At 36.0% G+C, this 16,745-nt stretch overlaps 2 protein-coding genes across 2 annotated transcripts in view; both read left to right on the top strand.

Moving 5' to 3' along the window:
- Positions 1-9,044: 9,044 nt before the first annotated feature.
- cxcr4b (chemokine (C-X-C motif), receptor 4b) lies at positions 9,045-10,989 on the top strand. The gene is made up of 2 exons (XM_033987303.2): positions 9,045-9,120; positions 9,399-10,989. Exons 1-2 carry the CDS (start codon positions 9,115-9,117, stop codon positions 10,518-10,520), a joined length of 1,128 nt encoding a protein of 375 aa, XP_033843194.1. The 5' UTR covers positions 9,045-9,114; the 3' UTR covers positions 10,521-10,989.
- A 4,492-nt stretch (positions 10,990-15,481) lies between these two features.
- The window catches only part of dars1 (aspartyl-tRNA synthetase 1), a 36,923-nt gene continuing 35,659 nt past the window's right edge, over positions 15,482-16,745 (top strand). Inside the window, exon 1 of the mRNA XM_033986832.2 lies at positions 15,482-15,632. Within this exon, the coding sequence (XP_033842723.1) occupies positions 15,610-15,632 (23 nt within the window). The 5' untranslated portion in view covers positions 15,482-15,609. The remainder of the gene's footprint in view (positions 15,633-16,745) is intronic.

The raw sequence follows: 16,745 nt of genomic DNA, 5'->3' as shown, positions 1-16,745 counted from the left end.
AATCTCATCAGGCTATTGCTCCTCTATCTATTTGTATTTGTTCTGTTACTATAGTAGTTAACAAAACAAACAGCAACAAACTAAATATCTTATCTTTTTAATGGTGGAAGGTCTTCAAAATGTTGCCTCTCAAAAGGTGGTATTAGTGACTTATACTGACGTCTTAGCTATAAATATGGAGGACTGTGTTAACTTGCTTTATTTTACATACAACAGATGCACAATATTTTTGTTTTGGTACTTTCTGGCCTCTGTTACCTATTTTTCCTAAGATTCCTGTCAGTGTTTGGGTTATCACCAAATAATAATATTCTTTTTCAAATAATTCCTCTGCCAATTTTCTTTTTACTCTCAAAGTGCTCTGATTGGAGCCCTGATTACCTCTCTAGCCCACTCTTCTTGTGCTCAAGTTCTCACAATTCTGCTCCCTCTCTTCATGTAAACAGTACCATCTGAATGTGAAAGTGTTATTGAATTGCCTCTCATATGGTGACCTTGATTGAGGTCAGAGAAGGATTTCTGAGGCTGGACCAGAGCTCGCCAAGCCTCAGTGTAAAGTAGGAAGTTTAAGAGGGTGCCTTCCCAAGATAAGGAGTCAGCTTTGTGCTTAAAGTGCTCCTATTGTTCACATTCAAGCTCTTTTTGCCAAACACAAACATTCAAACTGTAATCCGGATGCTTTTACAAATATTTGTGAGTGTGTGGTGATGTGGGCATACAATAGGACAGAGTAAGCTGATACTTTGTCAGGTAATTTACTTCAGCTGAAGATGTAACTTCAGAATTGTATTAGCAGTAGTAGATGTGCTACTGTTTTGGTAGACACTAGACAGTAACCCTTTTTTTTTTTTTTTTTAATGCAAGACATACAAACATAGAGACCATACCAAGACATACCAAGACATAACATGGTTTGTAGACGTAACAGCTATTTACAATTGTATGTGACAAGTTTCTGTTTTGTGTATGTGTAATAATAATAATAATAATAATAATAATAATAATAATAATAATAATAATAATAATAATAATAATAATAATATAGCCTTTATAGGCTTTTTTTTTTTTTTATCAATTTCTTCATTTTTCTAGTGAATTTTGTGTATCTATATTGGTTTGCTTAAACCTGGAGCTTGAACTCAGCATAATTAGGCCGGGAATCACCATGCACCTCGAAAAAATTACATCTGAAATCATATGGAATGTACTGTGTATTTTTCTGTACAGATAAAGCATGAAGTGGAGATAAAAGCCAGATTTGAGAAAAAGAAAAACATACCTAATGTAAAATTGAAATTGAAAAGTACAGTATTTTTAATTTTGTACTTGTTTATTTTACCCCTGTAGGAGTAGTAGTAGTAGTAGTAGTAGTAGTAGTAGTAGTAGTAGTAGTAGTAGTAGTAGTAGTAGTAGTAGTAGTAGTGTTAGAATAAATAGCTGTGCTGTGTATTCTTTAAGTGTATTCTTTATCTAAGCAGAAATTAACTAACACAAGAAGTAAAGGCTGTTTTCCTCGTCATTAGTAGTAGTAATAGTAGTAGTAGTAGTAGTAGTAGTAGTAGTAGTAGTAGTAGTAGTAGTAGTAGTAGTAGTAGTAGTAGTAGTGGAGTAGTAGAGATAGTAGTAGTAGTAGTAGTAGTAGTAGTAGTAATTTTAGGATAAATAACTGCTTAGCTATTCTCTGGACTTTGTTTCTGTTTCAAGTGTATTCTTTATCTAAGCAGAAACTAACGAACACGAGAGGAAAAGACTGTTTTCCTCGTTAGTAGTAGTAGTAGAGGTTGTAGTAGTAGTAATAGTAGAAGTCGTAGTAGTAGTAGTAGCAGCAGTAGTAGTAGTAGTAGTAGTAGTAGTAGTAGTAGTAGTAGTAGTAGTAGTAGTCGTAGTCGCAAATAAATAAATAAACAATATAGAAAAGTTGTTTGTACATCACCAAAAAACTGTTCTTACAGCTAATCTACTTCATCAATGTCCTTGAAATACCTTAACTTACAGTATCGATTTTTGCACACCGCCTTAAAAAACAAGTGAATCACTGCTTGAAAGTTCAACATTATGAATCATATTGTGAATGGATTATTATATTGCATTGGCTGTCATAATTTTTCTTGTGTCACGTTTTACTCACTCTGACTTGATGCATCTTGTTTAAAACGGTGATAAAACTCGTAAAGGCCCGGAGCATAGAGGAGTCTCCTGCCACCCGGGAGCCAACCAGACGGCTTGGCTTCTTGGTCTCCACACAGGGTACTGTACAGAGGGGGCAAATACACAACAACAAGCTCTTAATATGATATTCCAGATAGTGGTGTTATGGATTCCTGCGTGAATAATGGACAAACTTAGTGCCCTGACCTGCAGTGCATTCTTGTCTCATGAGCTCATATCAAAATATTGACACTTTTGCTATTTTGCTATGTAAAAAACAGATTAAAAGCAGGATATGAGTTGGAGATGTGGACTTGAGTGCAGGTGTTAAAAAGGTAGATGTGACACTTGGATGTTTTGGCTCTGTGTGTTGTAGGTATAGACAGCCGTTAGTGGCTCGTTAGGATGAAAAAATGGTTAGGCGGCTTTTGTATGCTGATTCCGCTGCTGAGTACACAAATCGGAAAAGTACAAGGACAATTCTAGCTCACAATATTATTTGAAAGGTTTTTACAAATAGTGCAGACAGGGGCTACAAAACCAATTAAAAAGTATTACAAAATTAGCTAAGGTTATTAACATGTTGAATAACAAGCCAATGTCTGCAATCAATCTATAGCAATCATTTCATATCACATTTTGATCTTCTGTGTTGTCCATAACGTTTGCGCAGCCTCATTCAATAAAGTTTACCACAAATTGAAAAACAATAATAAAATGAAAGTGAAGGCAATCAGTTTGAAACTATGGATTAAGTTACTACATAAAATAACATTACTGACAATGCATTTTTGCCACTATGTTCTCAAATGCCTCTCAAATATTTTTTCTGAAAATGTTTGCATGCCAGCTTTGTTATTCAAATATGTGTATGAAAGCTCCCATAATTGGCTCTGTGCACAACAGCGCCTAGCAACCTCACTGTTAGCATCACTACTTCTTGTACAATTTTATCTCTACGGGTTTTTGTCGAGTCACGCTAAAATGAATAAATATTGAAAGATCAGGCAGTGGACAGGGAGCTGTTGGTGAATGTGACTGACAACACATTAACAACTACACAAATAAAATGAATACTTCACTCTTCTGTGTCTCAGTTTGTGTTTGTGCCTCAGTGCTAATGCTGACACAAATTGAGGCATAATAAATATTAAAACACCACAAACTGAAGTATTCCACATATAAAAATAAATCACAAATCCTATTTAATAGCTAGACTTTTTACTTATTTTTTATTGCAGTTCTTCACCCTGCTTTTATCTGGATTATTCTTTTTAACCACTAGATGTCCACAGATTTTAAAGGTTTTAACCTGCTGTTACATACCTTCATTTTTTTCATGCTTTTTCTTAAATTGTAGTTTTATTCCATCTTAACTTTTTCATCTGCTTCTTTGCTCATGTTTACTCCTTTGCACTCATTCACCACAACTTGTTCGTAAGACACTTTGGATCATGCATTATGTTGAAATACCCCAATTTCTGCACTCAGACAAGAGCTTAAAAGTATTTCCATGCCTTTTGTACTTTGCCGGGACTCGGCGTGCGTTCTTTTAAATGCCATGATTATAAAAGTGAAGGTGATATGGGAGTATTCGTGAAGGGACTTGCAGAGGTGGGGGGAGGGCTCCTCCGCAGCGGTGGAAGTGCAGTTCCCTGTCTTTCTTATGCCTCATTACAATAGGCATTCTTCACTCAAGGGCCCTCTGCTTCTGTTCACACTTCTCCTGATTTGTATTCGAAGTGGCTCGCGGTGCTTTTGTATGCCGGCCTGATCGCTATCTCAAATCCTGACAGTGGAGGCTGCTACACAGACTCAGCTACACAGCCAAAGGGGTGTTTTTTATTTATTAGGGACAAATAATCAATTCTGTCTGTGTGTTTCTGAAGACAAAATGATAAGCTTTGTGTACTTTCTGATGAAGGTGACGAAAAGGAAAATTGCAAAAGGCGCTTGATTGCAAAGTGTAAAATTTGACACAACAGATTAGACAGACACAAACAAAAACAGGTTTTGGAATTGGCATGATGTTATAGAAATAAAACAAAACAAAAAAAAACACATTCACACATCAGAATTATTTGTGAACAGTAAATGAGTATATATTTTTTACCATGTAGCAGAGTTGTGTTGGTAATAATGACAATGGTAGAATCTTTATTAAATATTGAATAATGAATAATTATTTGAGTAAATAGTAGCAGTAGTTTTCTGACAGTAGACCATGCTACTTTATTTTTTTCTGTAGTCTTACTTGAGTAAAGCTTTTGGTTACTCTTCTCACTTTGACTAAGTGCACTTCTCCTTCAGATATGATTTACTTTTTCAAATTTTTGTGGTCTAGCCTTTGACAATTGCTGGGTTTCAGATGACATTACAGCATTCTAAGGCCAATAATATTTAATAAAGATGGGGACAGCAAAAATTTACATTGGTAGTATGTTGTTTTTTGTTGTAATTTAGCAGATTCTTGAGTGTAATCTCAGTTAAAAAAATAAAAAATAAAAAAAAAGTATGAGGTTCAACATTTGTGAATTTAGCTTTTGGATATTTCATGGCAAAGTACAATGTTATCAATCGTGATTGAGAAGTACTTTCTCCAAATACTTGTACCAATACTTTGTACTTCTATGTGGATAACATGATTTTGAAGTAATCTTATTGGAGTACATTCTTTAATCCCTGTTTCTTCATGTATTTATTAATCAGGACAAATAAACGCAGAAATCCCTGTTTATTTATATGTCAGTTTGTATAACATCAAAAATGATTTCTTTATATATAGCCTTCTGATCTGACAACACAATATAACTGTAGTATAATGTTATAAATTATGATGTTATGAGTATTTGATGGGGGAAAAAAACTGCAAGATGTATTACAATGTCTTATCTATCAACAACAGAAAACTATCGATCAGCCTGAAACTGCAGGGATTTTACTGGCTCACAAGTTCCAGTTGTTTTTACAAGTTAATAAAAAGCCATTCAGACGCTCTGTAAAATCTGCAGTTGGTTCAAATATTTCTTTTCCTTGGCGTCAGTTGGTTGTGTTTGTTACATAAACAAATTGTGAAAGAAGATTTCTTGCACAGTATGTTTTTTTATTACATAAACAGAAACTCATTTGAGGTGTAAGAAGAAAACTTTCTCTTTTATAAAAATACAACTTAACTTTTCAGAATATATGATTTATTAATAGCTTTCCTCTTATGTGAGACTGAGGATAATGCAATTTAGGGCCCTAAGAGTGGGGGACAGCAGTTGTTTCTAATGCGCTTTTTACTTTTATATCTTTATTATATCAAGGATATTTGGAAAACACAAAGATGGATATTTGCACTTTATGGCAAATAAGAGTATTAATTGGGCAACAGTACCTCAGTTGGTAGAGCGTTTTTTCACTGATCCCAAAGTTGGCTGTTCGAATGCCGCTCTCAAGATAAACATCATTGGCTAAGCAGTCAGATCAACTGAACCACAGGTTGGCGATGCAATTCCAGAGTTGAATGCTGTCATTGTGTCCTTGGGCAAGGCACTTACCCCACACCGCCCCCGGTGTCTGCATACACTAGTGTATGAATGTGTGTGTGTGAATGGGTGAGTGGTTTCATTGCTGTCTCATTTTATTGGATGTTTTGTTGAATTTAATACAATTATTGCCACTATACATTTTCCTCCTTATTTTCGAGTGAACATTTTGATCATAAGTGTGTGCATATAATTGTGGAGACATCTGAAATCTAAGCTTGCACAAGATAACACAAGTGCTGTCTGAGTTGAGTTGATAAGGCTCATACCAATACAGTACTCTTTCTATTGGCCCTGTGGCGCTGCCCAGGGGTCAAGCGCAGGAATAAACCAGCCTAAAACTGACCTAAACCACATCCAGTGGGTCAGTTCATCATTTAGAAGTGTTAATGATGCCTTAAATATTACAGATTATTGGATTATTGGTTTAGCACTGTCATGTGACTTTTCTGAAGCAGGGATTGGGTTGTTGAGTCAAATGCATCCTTGAGACTATACCTATCTGTGTAATCGCTTAGTCGTCCAGCTATGATCAAAGCCCCTTTATTATATATATTATTTAATTGAGATTTTGTATGATTTTGTATCGAATTGTTTACACACAAAACCTAAAGAATAAAGGTACGGTTAAGTGGCTGAGAATGATGCAGTTTGGTTCTATAAAAAAAACAAAAAAAAACATTTTGACTATACTCTGAATTAAACTACTATCTTTGCATGTCACTTTCAAACTATTATCCAGCCTAAAAACATTATACTATAATAATGCTGTTTATTAGGAACATTTGGTATTATTTTGGTTAAGTTTGACGCCAAAACAAGCATAACGAAAAATACACTTAGCTTAAAGTTTCAGCCTTGTAATCAACGAGTTATGAGCAGCAGGTGTGTTTTTGCACAACAATAATAGCCCATATTATTTTGACCTCCATAGGCTATGCGCTGATGGCAATATGGCTCTGGGAATTTGTGATCTGGATAATCTGGTGAAATGATGCGCAAACAACGACCTGAATTTATCCGCAGTCCATTATTTTGAACAGAAACAAGCAACCATTAAACACTATAAGTTTTAAATCAGCAGGTAAACATCTTTTTGATTAACCAGAAATCAGTGCAAACACAGTCGCTGAATGTGTACATCAGAGACTATACTATGAATAAAACTACTATCTTTGCATGTCACTTTAAAATTTATTTTATCTATTTTCAACTATTACTCAGCCTAAAAACACTTTATTACAAACAAAAAATTCTGTTTATTAGGAATATTTGGTACTGTTTTGGTTCAGTTTGATGCCATTCTATGTGAAAGCATACGAAAGATTCTTCAGATTTTTGTTGATAGCATGAAGACGGTTATATCTCTATAGCGTTACTCAAGCATGACTGCAATCCCTTTCTGGCATGCCTCTTCTGAGAAAAAAAAAAGGTTTCAAAACATCTTCTGTAATCATAAACTAAACTATAAATGTGTTTTGAAATTCAGATGTGCAGACTTTTAACGGATTTCAGGACAATGGAGATCGCAATTTGACAAAGCGGTTTTCATTGCTAAACTTTAATGATAGGTTGTTTTAAGCCCTGACATTGAAAGGTTTGCCAAATCAGTCCAAAGTGCTGATATACAGAGAATGCTAAGTCTGAATGATAGACAGTAATCCCAAAACACACTCGTCTGCACTGCTCCATTTAATAAAGCAGGAGTTATTTAGTGTAAAAGGGTGTATCTTCAAGGCAGTAAGGGATGGAAAGAAACTAGATACTTTTAATAGCATACCTTCTTCTGTTTTCTGGGAGTAGAAAGAGTGATTTTTACTTACCAGACATTATATTGTCTGTACAAAATGTGTATGTTTTTGTTTAGATTGGTAATGCATTGTCATGAGCAGGTGTAGTTAGTAAGAAGTTAGATAGTAAAAGCTGAAGTTAAATCTTTCAACTGGACATAACATTGTATGAGTGAAGACGTTAGATGTTTTCATAGTAGCAATCACATTGCCAGTAACCAAAAATTTATAGACAATTGTTATCTTACTTTTAGAGCCAGAGATGGCAAGGGCAAAAATATAGGCCTAATAGTAGCTAGTTTATAGATATAGTGACAGCTATAGTAGTGTATTGTACTAAGCTATATCACTGTAGTAGTAATAGCAACATTTCTCTTTAATGTCTGCCTAAAGAAGACGCTGACATCACCATTACAGTACACTCAGTAAATCAGTCCTGCTAACTATGTCATTGCTCTTATACATTGAAGATTTATGAGTATTTCTTGCCACAAAGGGATATAGTGTTTCAGCTTTGGTTTGGAGTGAGAGGTGGGGGCTAGTCTCTGTCAGCACCAACTTAACTGAAATAAGAGATGCTAAGTCAAACTGAGACAATGACTTAAAACTGGTTTGGTAAAAGAGAGAGAAAAAAAATCCCACAATATCAGGTATGTGGTACTTCTCAAATCCACTGAGAGTCATTGGACCTTTGAAGACAAATCAGCCGTTTCACTGGTGACAGGGTGTGCAGATTTTGCTTAGGATGCAGTGGCTGCTGATGTGATCAGCTGCTGATTTGATGTCATCAAATTAAAGACAATGTTGTGAAGAGCTGACACAGGCAGTTATTCTAAATGTCATATTTCCTTCATGCTGATAAGACAAAGTTCAATGCAGCCTATTAGACAGAAGTACGTTGTAAGTAGAAGCATTATAGAGTTTAAATTGTTCAATATAAGAAAAAAAACAAAAACATAACGAAATATACACTTAATAGCTTAAACTTTCAGCCTTATAGCCAACGAGTTATGAGCAGCAGGTGTGTTTTTGCACAACTATAATAGCCCATATTATCTTGACCTCTAGGCTACGCGCTGATGGCAATATGGCTCTGGGAATGGTATAATCTGGTGAAATAACGCGCAAATTTGTTTGTATCTTATTATTTCTGACAGAAACGAGCAACCATTAAACGCTATAAGTTTTAAATCAACAAGTAATCGTCTTTTTGATTCGCCAGAAACAAGTGCAAACGCAGTCGCTGAATGCGTAAATCAGAGACGCACGGAGCTATGCGGATGCTTAGCCGCCTCACTTCAGTTTGTCTTCGGTTCACAGACAGTGGCCGGAGTCTTTTTTGTGTTTCAATATGACTTCCCTGACCACGTTTAGGTACAAATAGTTTCATAAAGTGCCGCCCTTGTGACAGACAGTTGGTTTTATACTGAACCTGTTTTTGGAGCCGTTTATCCCGCCTCCTACTCCCCCCCTCCTCCTCTTCCTCCTCCTGTGCCCGAGTCGCTGCTGTTGCTGTGTGTCCCGCGGGGAGGGGGTAGGCCCAGCCCTATTTAAAGACGTGCGCCTCTGTCTCCACACTGATAACTCTGCTTCTCATGTGTACGCACGCACGCGACTAACGTAACGTAACATCAGGAGCGGTCAACATGGACGTAAGTTTCTTCACTGTTTTTTTGTTTTGTTTTGTTTTCTTAAAGGCTAATTTCCTATGTGGGGAGTCGTAGTTGTGCGTTTTTAAGTATTTGGATTTTATACTAACTTTAATGCATGAGACTAAAATAAATAATAATTTTCTTATTTGTACCATTGCATGCAGTTAGAACAAGTAGAATATGAACTAGTACAATTTATTTAATGTTTTCCTTTACCCTCATGTTTTTCTCAATATATTACTTACTTATTACTTCACTTATTTTTGCTTTTTTTCCAGTATGATTCGTACACTTTTGACTTCTCGGACAACAGTACGGACAACCTGTCTCTTGAGTCTGAGGTTTTCAGCTCGGACTACCAAGAACCATGCGAGAGAGCCATCAGCAATGACTTCAACAAGATCTTCCTCCCCACTGTCTATGGGATTATCTCCTTTTTGGGGATCATTGGAAATGGACTTGTGGTGATTGTGATGGGCTACCAGAAGAAAGTCAAAACCATGACGGACAAATACAGACTGCATCTCTCCGTGGCTGACCTTCTTTTTGTCCTCACGTTACCCTTTTGGGCCGTGGACGCTGCAAGGACTTGGTATTTTGGAAGTTTCCTTTGCGTTTCAGTCCACATGATCTACACTGTCAACCTATACAGCAGCGTTCTTATCTTGGCCTTCATCAGCCTGGATAGGTACCTCGCTGTGGTTCATGCGACCAACAGTCAAGCCACAAGAAAGCTTCTAGCCAGTCGGGTGATCTATGTTGGTGTGTGGCTCCCTGCCGCTGTCCTCACCATCCCTGATCTTGTTTTCGCTCGGGTACGGGACACTTCCAACCTGCTTGTGAACCAGGACGAGAGCTTGGAGTCAGAGGATGTTCGGATCATCTGCCAGCGAATCTACCCACAAGACTCAAGCCTCATTTGGACTGTGGTGTTCCGATTTCAGCACATTTTGGTTGGTTTTGTGCTACCCGGACTGGTCATTCTCATCTGCTATTGTATTATCATTGCAAAGTTGTCTCAAGGCTCCAAAGGACAAGTTCTGAAAAGAAAAGCATTGAAGACTACAGTGATTCTTATCCTGTGTTTTTTCTGTTGTTGGTTGCCGTACTGTTTGGGCATCTTCCTGGACACCCTTGTGATGCTCAATGTTATCAAAGCATCCTGTGAACTAGAACAAGCTGTAGAAAAGTGGATTTCTGTCACAGAGGCGTTAGCATATTTCCACTGCTGTTTGAACCCTATTCTGTATGCTTTTCTGGGAGTTAAGTTCAAGAAGTCGGCAAGGAGTGCACTCAATGTTAGCAGTAGGTCTAGTCAGAAATCTCTCATGAACAAAAAGCGTGGACCAATTTCATCCATTTCAACAGAATCTGAATCTTCAAGTGTGTTATCAAGTTAATGACTCTTAACATTCTTAGAAAAAACTCAAGCTTTAATTTCTACTACATTTTGTACACATGTAAAAAAAAAAAGAAGAAGAGTTTTATACATTGTGACTTATTTGCTGTGTTTTGCATTTTGTAAGGTTTTGCATTTCAAGTTTGTCTTCCCAAAACAGTTATACGATGTTTAATTCCTACTTCCCATTATTATTATTATTGTTTTTTATCTTTATTATCCTTACATGGTCAGGCACCAACTTGCTTGTCTGTTACTGTTCAGGGAGAGCTGCTTTTTGTAAAACTGTACATAGATTTGTAGCATTTGTTTGAGCGCACTTGAGTTGTGTGATTTTGTGATAAAGCTATTATTTATTGCTGTCGTCCACACTGGAATTTCTGTAAGATACTGTAAATGCATGCTGCTTTTTTGTACTATTGAGATTGTGTTTTTTTATGCAAGAATAAAACAGCCATTGAACCTTACAACAGTTGAGTATGTTGTCTTTGAATTCCCTTAGGCATTGGGGGTTGAGCGTGCATCTTGGGTGGGGGTGGTTTGTCTGGAGGTGTGTCCCTAGCCCAAATGTCTCCACCTGATCTGGGTAATAAGCAGAAGGCTGGTAGGCTCACTAACCCTGTAATTGCGTCAACATCTGTGCACTTTTACATCTTAAGCAGCCATGACACAACAGCTCAAATCATCACCACCCATGTGTCTTGCTGACAAAAGAAAATAGCATGTTAACTTCACCTTTGACATGACTTTCTTCACTTTGTGCAATAAGATTCACTACCACTATTGTGCGCAGCTTGTAAGCCAATGTAATCTCATTGTATAGAATAAACAGGTCAACTTGGCCAAGTCCCCTACCCTTACCAGAGAATAGAGAATAATATAGCATTGTCCTGGTGCCCCAGTGACACAGGCAAGTTAAGTAGCAATAAATGTTTTCCAAAACTTGTCATCTGGACTAGATTTTGCATAGATTAGAATGGACACTTTTTCTTGCTATTGTATTGTCCAATTATTCAATTCAGTGTCTTTGCTATAGATAGTTACACAGAAATATATGTATTTTTTCTATCAACTGGACAAAAGTTTTAGAGTGAACAGGTTTTCCAAGTAGCTTCTTCAGAAAGAATTTAATTTTTTTTTTATTTTTTTTTTTTAAATTTTGCTATTGGTCATACCCGGCCAACTGAGGGGTTACCATTATTTATCCTAATTTATCAAGGTTTGGAACTGGCACAAAAATCCGCAATAATTACATTTTGGGGGATTATGAGTTGATTGACAGTACACTATAGCATTGTAATAAACATGTCTGCAATTTAGAGTCATTACACAAAAACATGCATTTATAGGTTACAGCTTTCTTATTCGCTAATCTAATAACAAAAATCCACAATAGTTAACTAAAATGTAAAATGCATATTGTTGAGTTGTGCAATAAGCATGTTTGCGATTTTAGCCATTACATAAAAACATATGCAGACTTGGATTTGATGCCCTTTGCTGCCTGCTCAATTTATCAAAGTTTGGGGCAGGCACAGAATCCAGTTAGCACGGTGTAAAAAGTGGGTTGGGAGTTGATTGGGATTACGACATAGTATCACAATATGTAGTGACAAGATGTGACTATGTGATGTTTCTAACTGGCAGACAGTGAAGTTCAACAACACAACCCTGTAGGAGATATAAAGAAGAAAGCGACAATGGAGGATGAAGTGGTCAGACTGCCCCCTGTGCAATACATGACTCACATCTATTCAGAGCTCCAAAAGAGGTGAATTTCCATTTCTTTGCATGTTAAAAAAGGTGTGAAGTGTCCCCTATCAAGCCCAAAGTTAATGGGGCTTAGGCTCTGGGCTCTTACAGAGAAACAGGATAAAACACAAGGAGGGATGTATTGACTTGGAAATGATGATTGGTAATTCTGAATTACCATAGGAGGTTGGCAGTCTGAGTGTGTGTACAGTGTCTTGCATGCAGCCTACTGTTTAAAGCATATAATCCATAATCAGAGATGGGTGGTACTCACTTACATCTACTTGCGGTATTTTATTTTAATAAAATTGTATTTCTGAAAGTAGTTTTCTTCTCACATCATACTTTCACTTTGAATTGAGTCATATATTTTCAGACAGTGTAACAGTACACTTACTTGAGTAAAAGTTTAGGTACAAGTGACAAAAGCTATACATTGACAATACTGAATTACCTGAGTACTTGTGTATTTTTTCTCATCTTTTCTCATCTATCCTTTTGGAAATATCTAAATCTGTGGTTTAATTAATGTTTTGTCCTTCCTATTACTTTAACGTCAAATTAGAAGTCAAATGTAACGTCCACACAGTTTCTCTTACCATTACCATTTCCGCTACCACTTCTTTGTACTTCTACTGAGCAATATTATTTTGAAATAAATATTTTTGCCTACCTAGACCTGTGTCCATAAAACTGATTTATTGTAATTAGTCACCCTTTTTAGTGACATAAGACCCATAGGCATCATATTCTCTAGTGGTGATATCAGATAACAGTGCTGGTCAATCAATAGCATGTCTCATGGATCCATACATGGATGTTTTATTATTAATTCTATATAGCAGATGATTGACAGACAGCCACTTCACAATATAACATATGTCCGTAATAATGCTAATTTAAAGCACATATGTCTTCCCTGCCAAATTTACTTTGAGCAGATTTTAAGCCCTGTATGTCCCTTGAGAACTGAAGGGGCACTTTCATTCATTATTAAAGGATCTTTGTCTGAGCGGAGAGATGATCAATAATGAGCATAGGCTTGTGTGTCATCTCTGCAATCGATTTACGGATCCTAAAGGTAAATATGAGTCAGCAGGCCACATGAGAGAAAACAACAAAATGCAAAATATGACTTTAGGTGTTAATATACAGATCACTAAAATATAAAGGAATATAAAAAAAGCAAATGTTGTATAGTCACAAATATTAACTTTCTTTAATATAAAAAGTGCTATATCACCCAAAGACATTGATTACATCTTTAAAAATAAACAAAAGTGGGTTTGGTCATTTTGAAGGGGGGTTTGTTTGGTTTATTGGGTTAAAGGCCAAAGTAATTGAAGTGAACAGTAAAGAGTATCTACTGGTCTGGCTATTCATTATTGTTGGTAGTCAAAGCACTGTGTGTTTATGTGAGATTGCCCAGTCCAGATATATACAAATTCATGAGCCTACATTGTTATCGTATAGACTACAGTTGTGATTGATGGTTGGCCTGTTCTTTATTTGAATGCCTCTATATATAAATCTACAATACAGTTAAACGCAACTAGCAGCGGTTGGTGCTTCTGTTAGTTAATGGTTATGTTGTTTTCGTTGGAAAGTGAGCAGCAGGAAGGCTGTTTCCTGAGTGAGGGGCTCTTGTGGTCAACAGCCTGAGAAAAGCTTTGATGACCCCCACTGTGTTCAGCCCACTGTCATTTGCTGCTGTGTGTGGCCACCCTGGAAAAGGTCATGGCTACCCTGGACTCACTCAGGCAGAGAGGTGAAAGTCATCTCCTGAGGAGTGTTACTGTTCATGAGGATAAAAAAACAGCCTACACAGAGACACTAAACACTACATTTATTTTTATTATTTTTTTAATGTGACCCTTATATTCTGACGTATAATACTATTCTTTTTTTTTTCAATCTTATAAAGGTCACCCCCCCCATATATATATATATATATATATATATATATATATATATATATATATATATATATATATATATATATATATATATATATATATATATATATATATATATATATATATATATATATATATATATATATATATATATATATATATATACACCCCAACATTTGGAAACAGAAACAGGACATAGGGATTACAATACATTGTAATCAATGCGTGGGGCTGCTCAGTGTGCACGGCTCCACAAGCACATAACAATGAGCTGAAGTTATCCACAGTGAGCACATCTTTGTACGGTGATTTTATGCAAAGTGCCCATGTTTAGAATAGTGCAGAAGCGAATCTAAGCCAAGTATGCGTAAAGATCACACTGTGACTCCTCCACCTGTTTGCAGCTCAAAGCACAGCCTGTGTCTAGTGAACTCCAGGGAGCACCAAGTTCTGCAGCCTTGGTGGAGTCTTGTCAGTGTCTAAACCAGGGGCGTCAAACACTTTTTCACTGAGGGCCACATCAGCAAAATGGCTGCTCTCAAAGGGCCAAATCTAAAATAAATCTAACAAATTTTATAACTTAACTAATTAACTGTTAATTAACTGTTTCTGTATTTATTACATTATTCAAGTTACAAACATTGCATATGCATTTGCCTAGATGTAAAAATATGGCTGTGTAACTGCGTATCTCCTGATAAATTGAGATTTTAAGACCATTATACCTTTTAATTTACCTTGCCGAGGGCCACATAAAATGATGGGGAGGGCCACATTTGGCTCGCGGGCCTTGAGTTTGAGACATGTGGTCTAAACGGAGAGGTGGCAGCTAATCTGATTAATAATTTAGACACATATGGAATATGTAAAATGCAAGCCTTTCACAGTTTGATCTCCTTTGTAGGAATTTATGTAAGCTTTTAACTCATCCAAGAAGTAGTCTTTTGCAGTTTGAGTTCACTTTAATTTGGCGTTGACCCCTAAATCATTAAATGTCAACTTTATATTTTTGATAAAATTATATCTTTTTGGCTATGATTTTAATCTCCACATCATTTATTCCAATTTTATTCTTTGAAAATTTTCAACTTTATTCTCGTAGTGCCCACATAATTTATTACTTTATATACTCTGACACACAAACTCATAATACTAAACAAATTCTAGAATTCAATATGATGATGAAGCATGTAAAAAAAACAAAAAAACAAAACAAAAACAAAACGTGTTTAACTACTTTTTCTTAGCAATTTCTACCATGGACATACAAGGGCGGAACTTATGTCACGAAAGTGTTTCTTACCGGACCAGCGTTGTAGCGGGCTCTCTTCCTGCCTCTTCCAAGCTCCTTTGAACAGCTGATGACAACTTGCCATCTAGCCGTCCAGATTTTCTCTCTTTTCTAAAACAACATAGCTCGACATGATTAAAGAGGAAGTCCAGGGGTAAGGGTCTTGCACGTTGCGCCATGTTTTTATAGTTAAGACGCAGTAGTTAAAGTAGTTTGGACATTACCCGAGCTAGATGCTAACTAGCATTACTTACAGCATGCTTCAGATTGCATCAGCTGTCACTTCAATCAGTGATGCTCAAAAGTTATTTTAACACGATAGTGGATTCAATTCAATATGAGCAATATGAGTGCAATCGCGATGTCATAAATAAATGCAATGATGAGACTGGTAGGCTAGTTGAACACTTGCAAATTAAGTTATGATTAGGCTTCAACATTTTCAGTGTTGCCGTCAAATTTTACCATAAAGATGATTTATTTATTAGATGGAATATATATATATATATATATATATATATATATATATATATATATATAAATAAACAAAACAAAGCATGAATTTAACACATGAATACAGTGCTTTTATCAATACAGCTACTAGTTACATTTATAACAATACAAAAAGTCATTCTGAATTTATCTATAATATATACTGCTGCATTACTGAATGTTTTTCTTTGTGTTTCTTAAAACGTGAATGAAGTAAACTCTTTAAACTTTTGTCCACAAGGGTAATTATAACTGTATAACTGTCTGACAAGTTTTGTTGACTTGACTGGAGGCCTGTCAAAACAACAGCATAGGATTGGCGTGTTAGCTATCACAATGTTTTTCTTTTTCTAAGTTGTCTATTCCACATATTTAGGGTATAAAAATATAAGTTTTTAGTCTATAATAGTCATAATGCTGAATTCAAATTTAATTTGAAACCATATCAGTCCAGCAGTTCAGTTTCAGACAGTAGGTGCATTGAGTCTTTTTCTTTAGAGTTGTTGTGATCAAAACAATGAAATCCTACATAATTCATTGCTATGTAATACAGTATAATCCTACCATGCTTGCAGTCCTTTGAATGACCTTTTGTTCAAGTTGCTCAGTTTTCAACATGTTCAACAAGATTTCTCCTACATAAACAAATATTATTGTCCCTGTCATATTTATTGTCTTTTTATATTCATGTTTTGATAGCACTGCTTGTAAATGTGAAAGGTTACCAGACTGCACAGACAGGATTTGTAGACTCAACAAGTCAACTGACAGATGA

The sequence above is a fragment of the Periophthalmus magnuspinnatus genome, chromosome 21, assembly GCF_009829125.3.
Source record: "Periophthalmus magnuspinnatus isolate fPerMag1 chromosome 21, fPerMag1.2.pri, whole genome shotgun sequence".
NCBI lineage: Eukaryota > Metazoa > Chordata > Actinopteri > Gobiiformes > Gobiidae > Periophthalmus > Periophthalmus magnuspinnatus.
The sequence above is the reverse complement of the archived record's forward strand: the minus strand, read 5'-3'. Positions and strand labels throughout refer to the sequence as shown.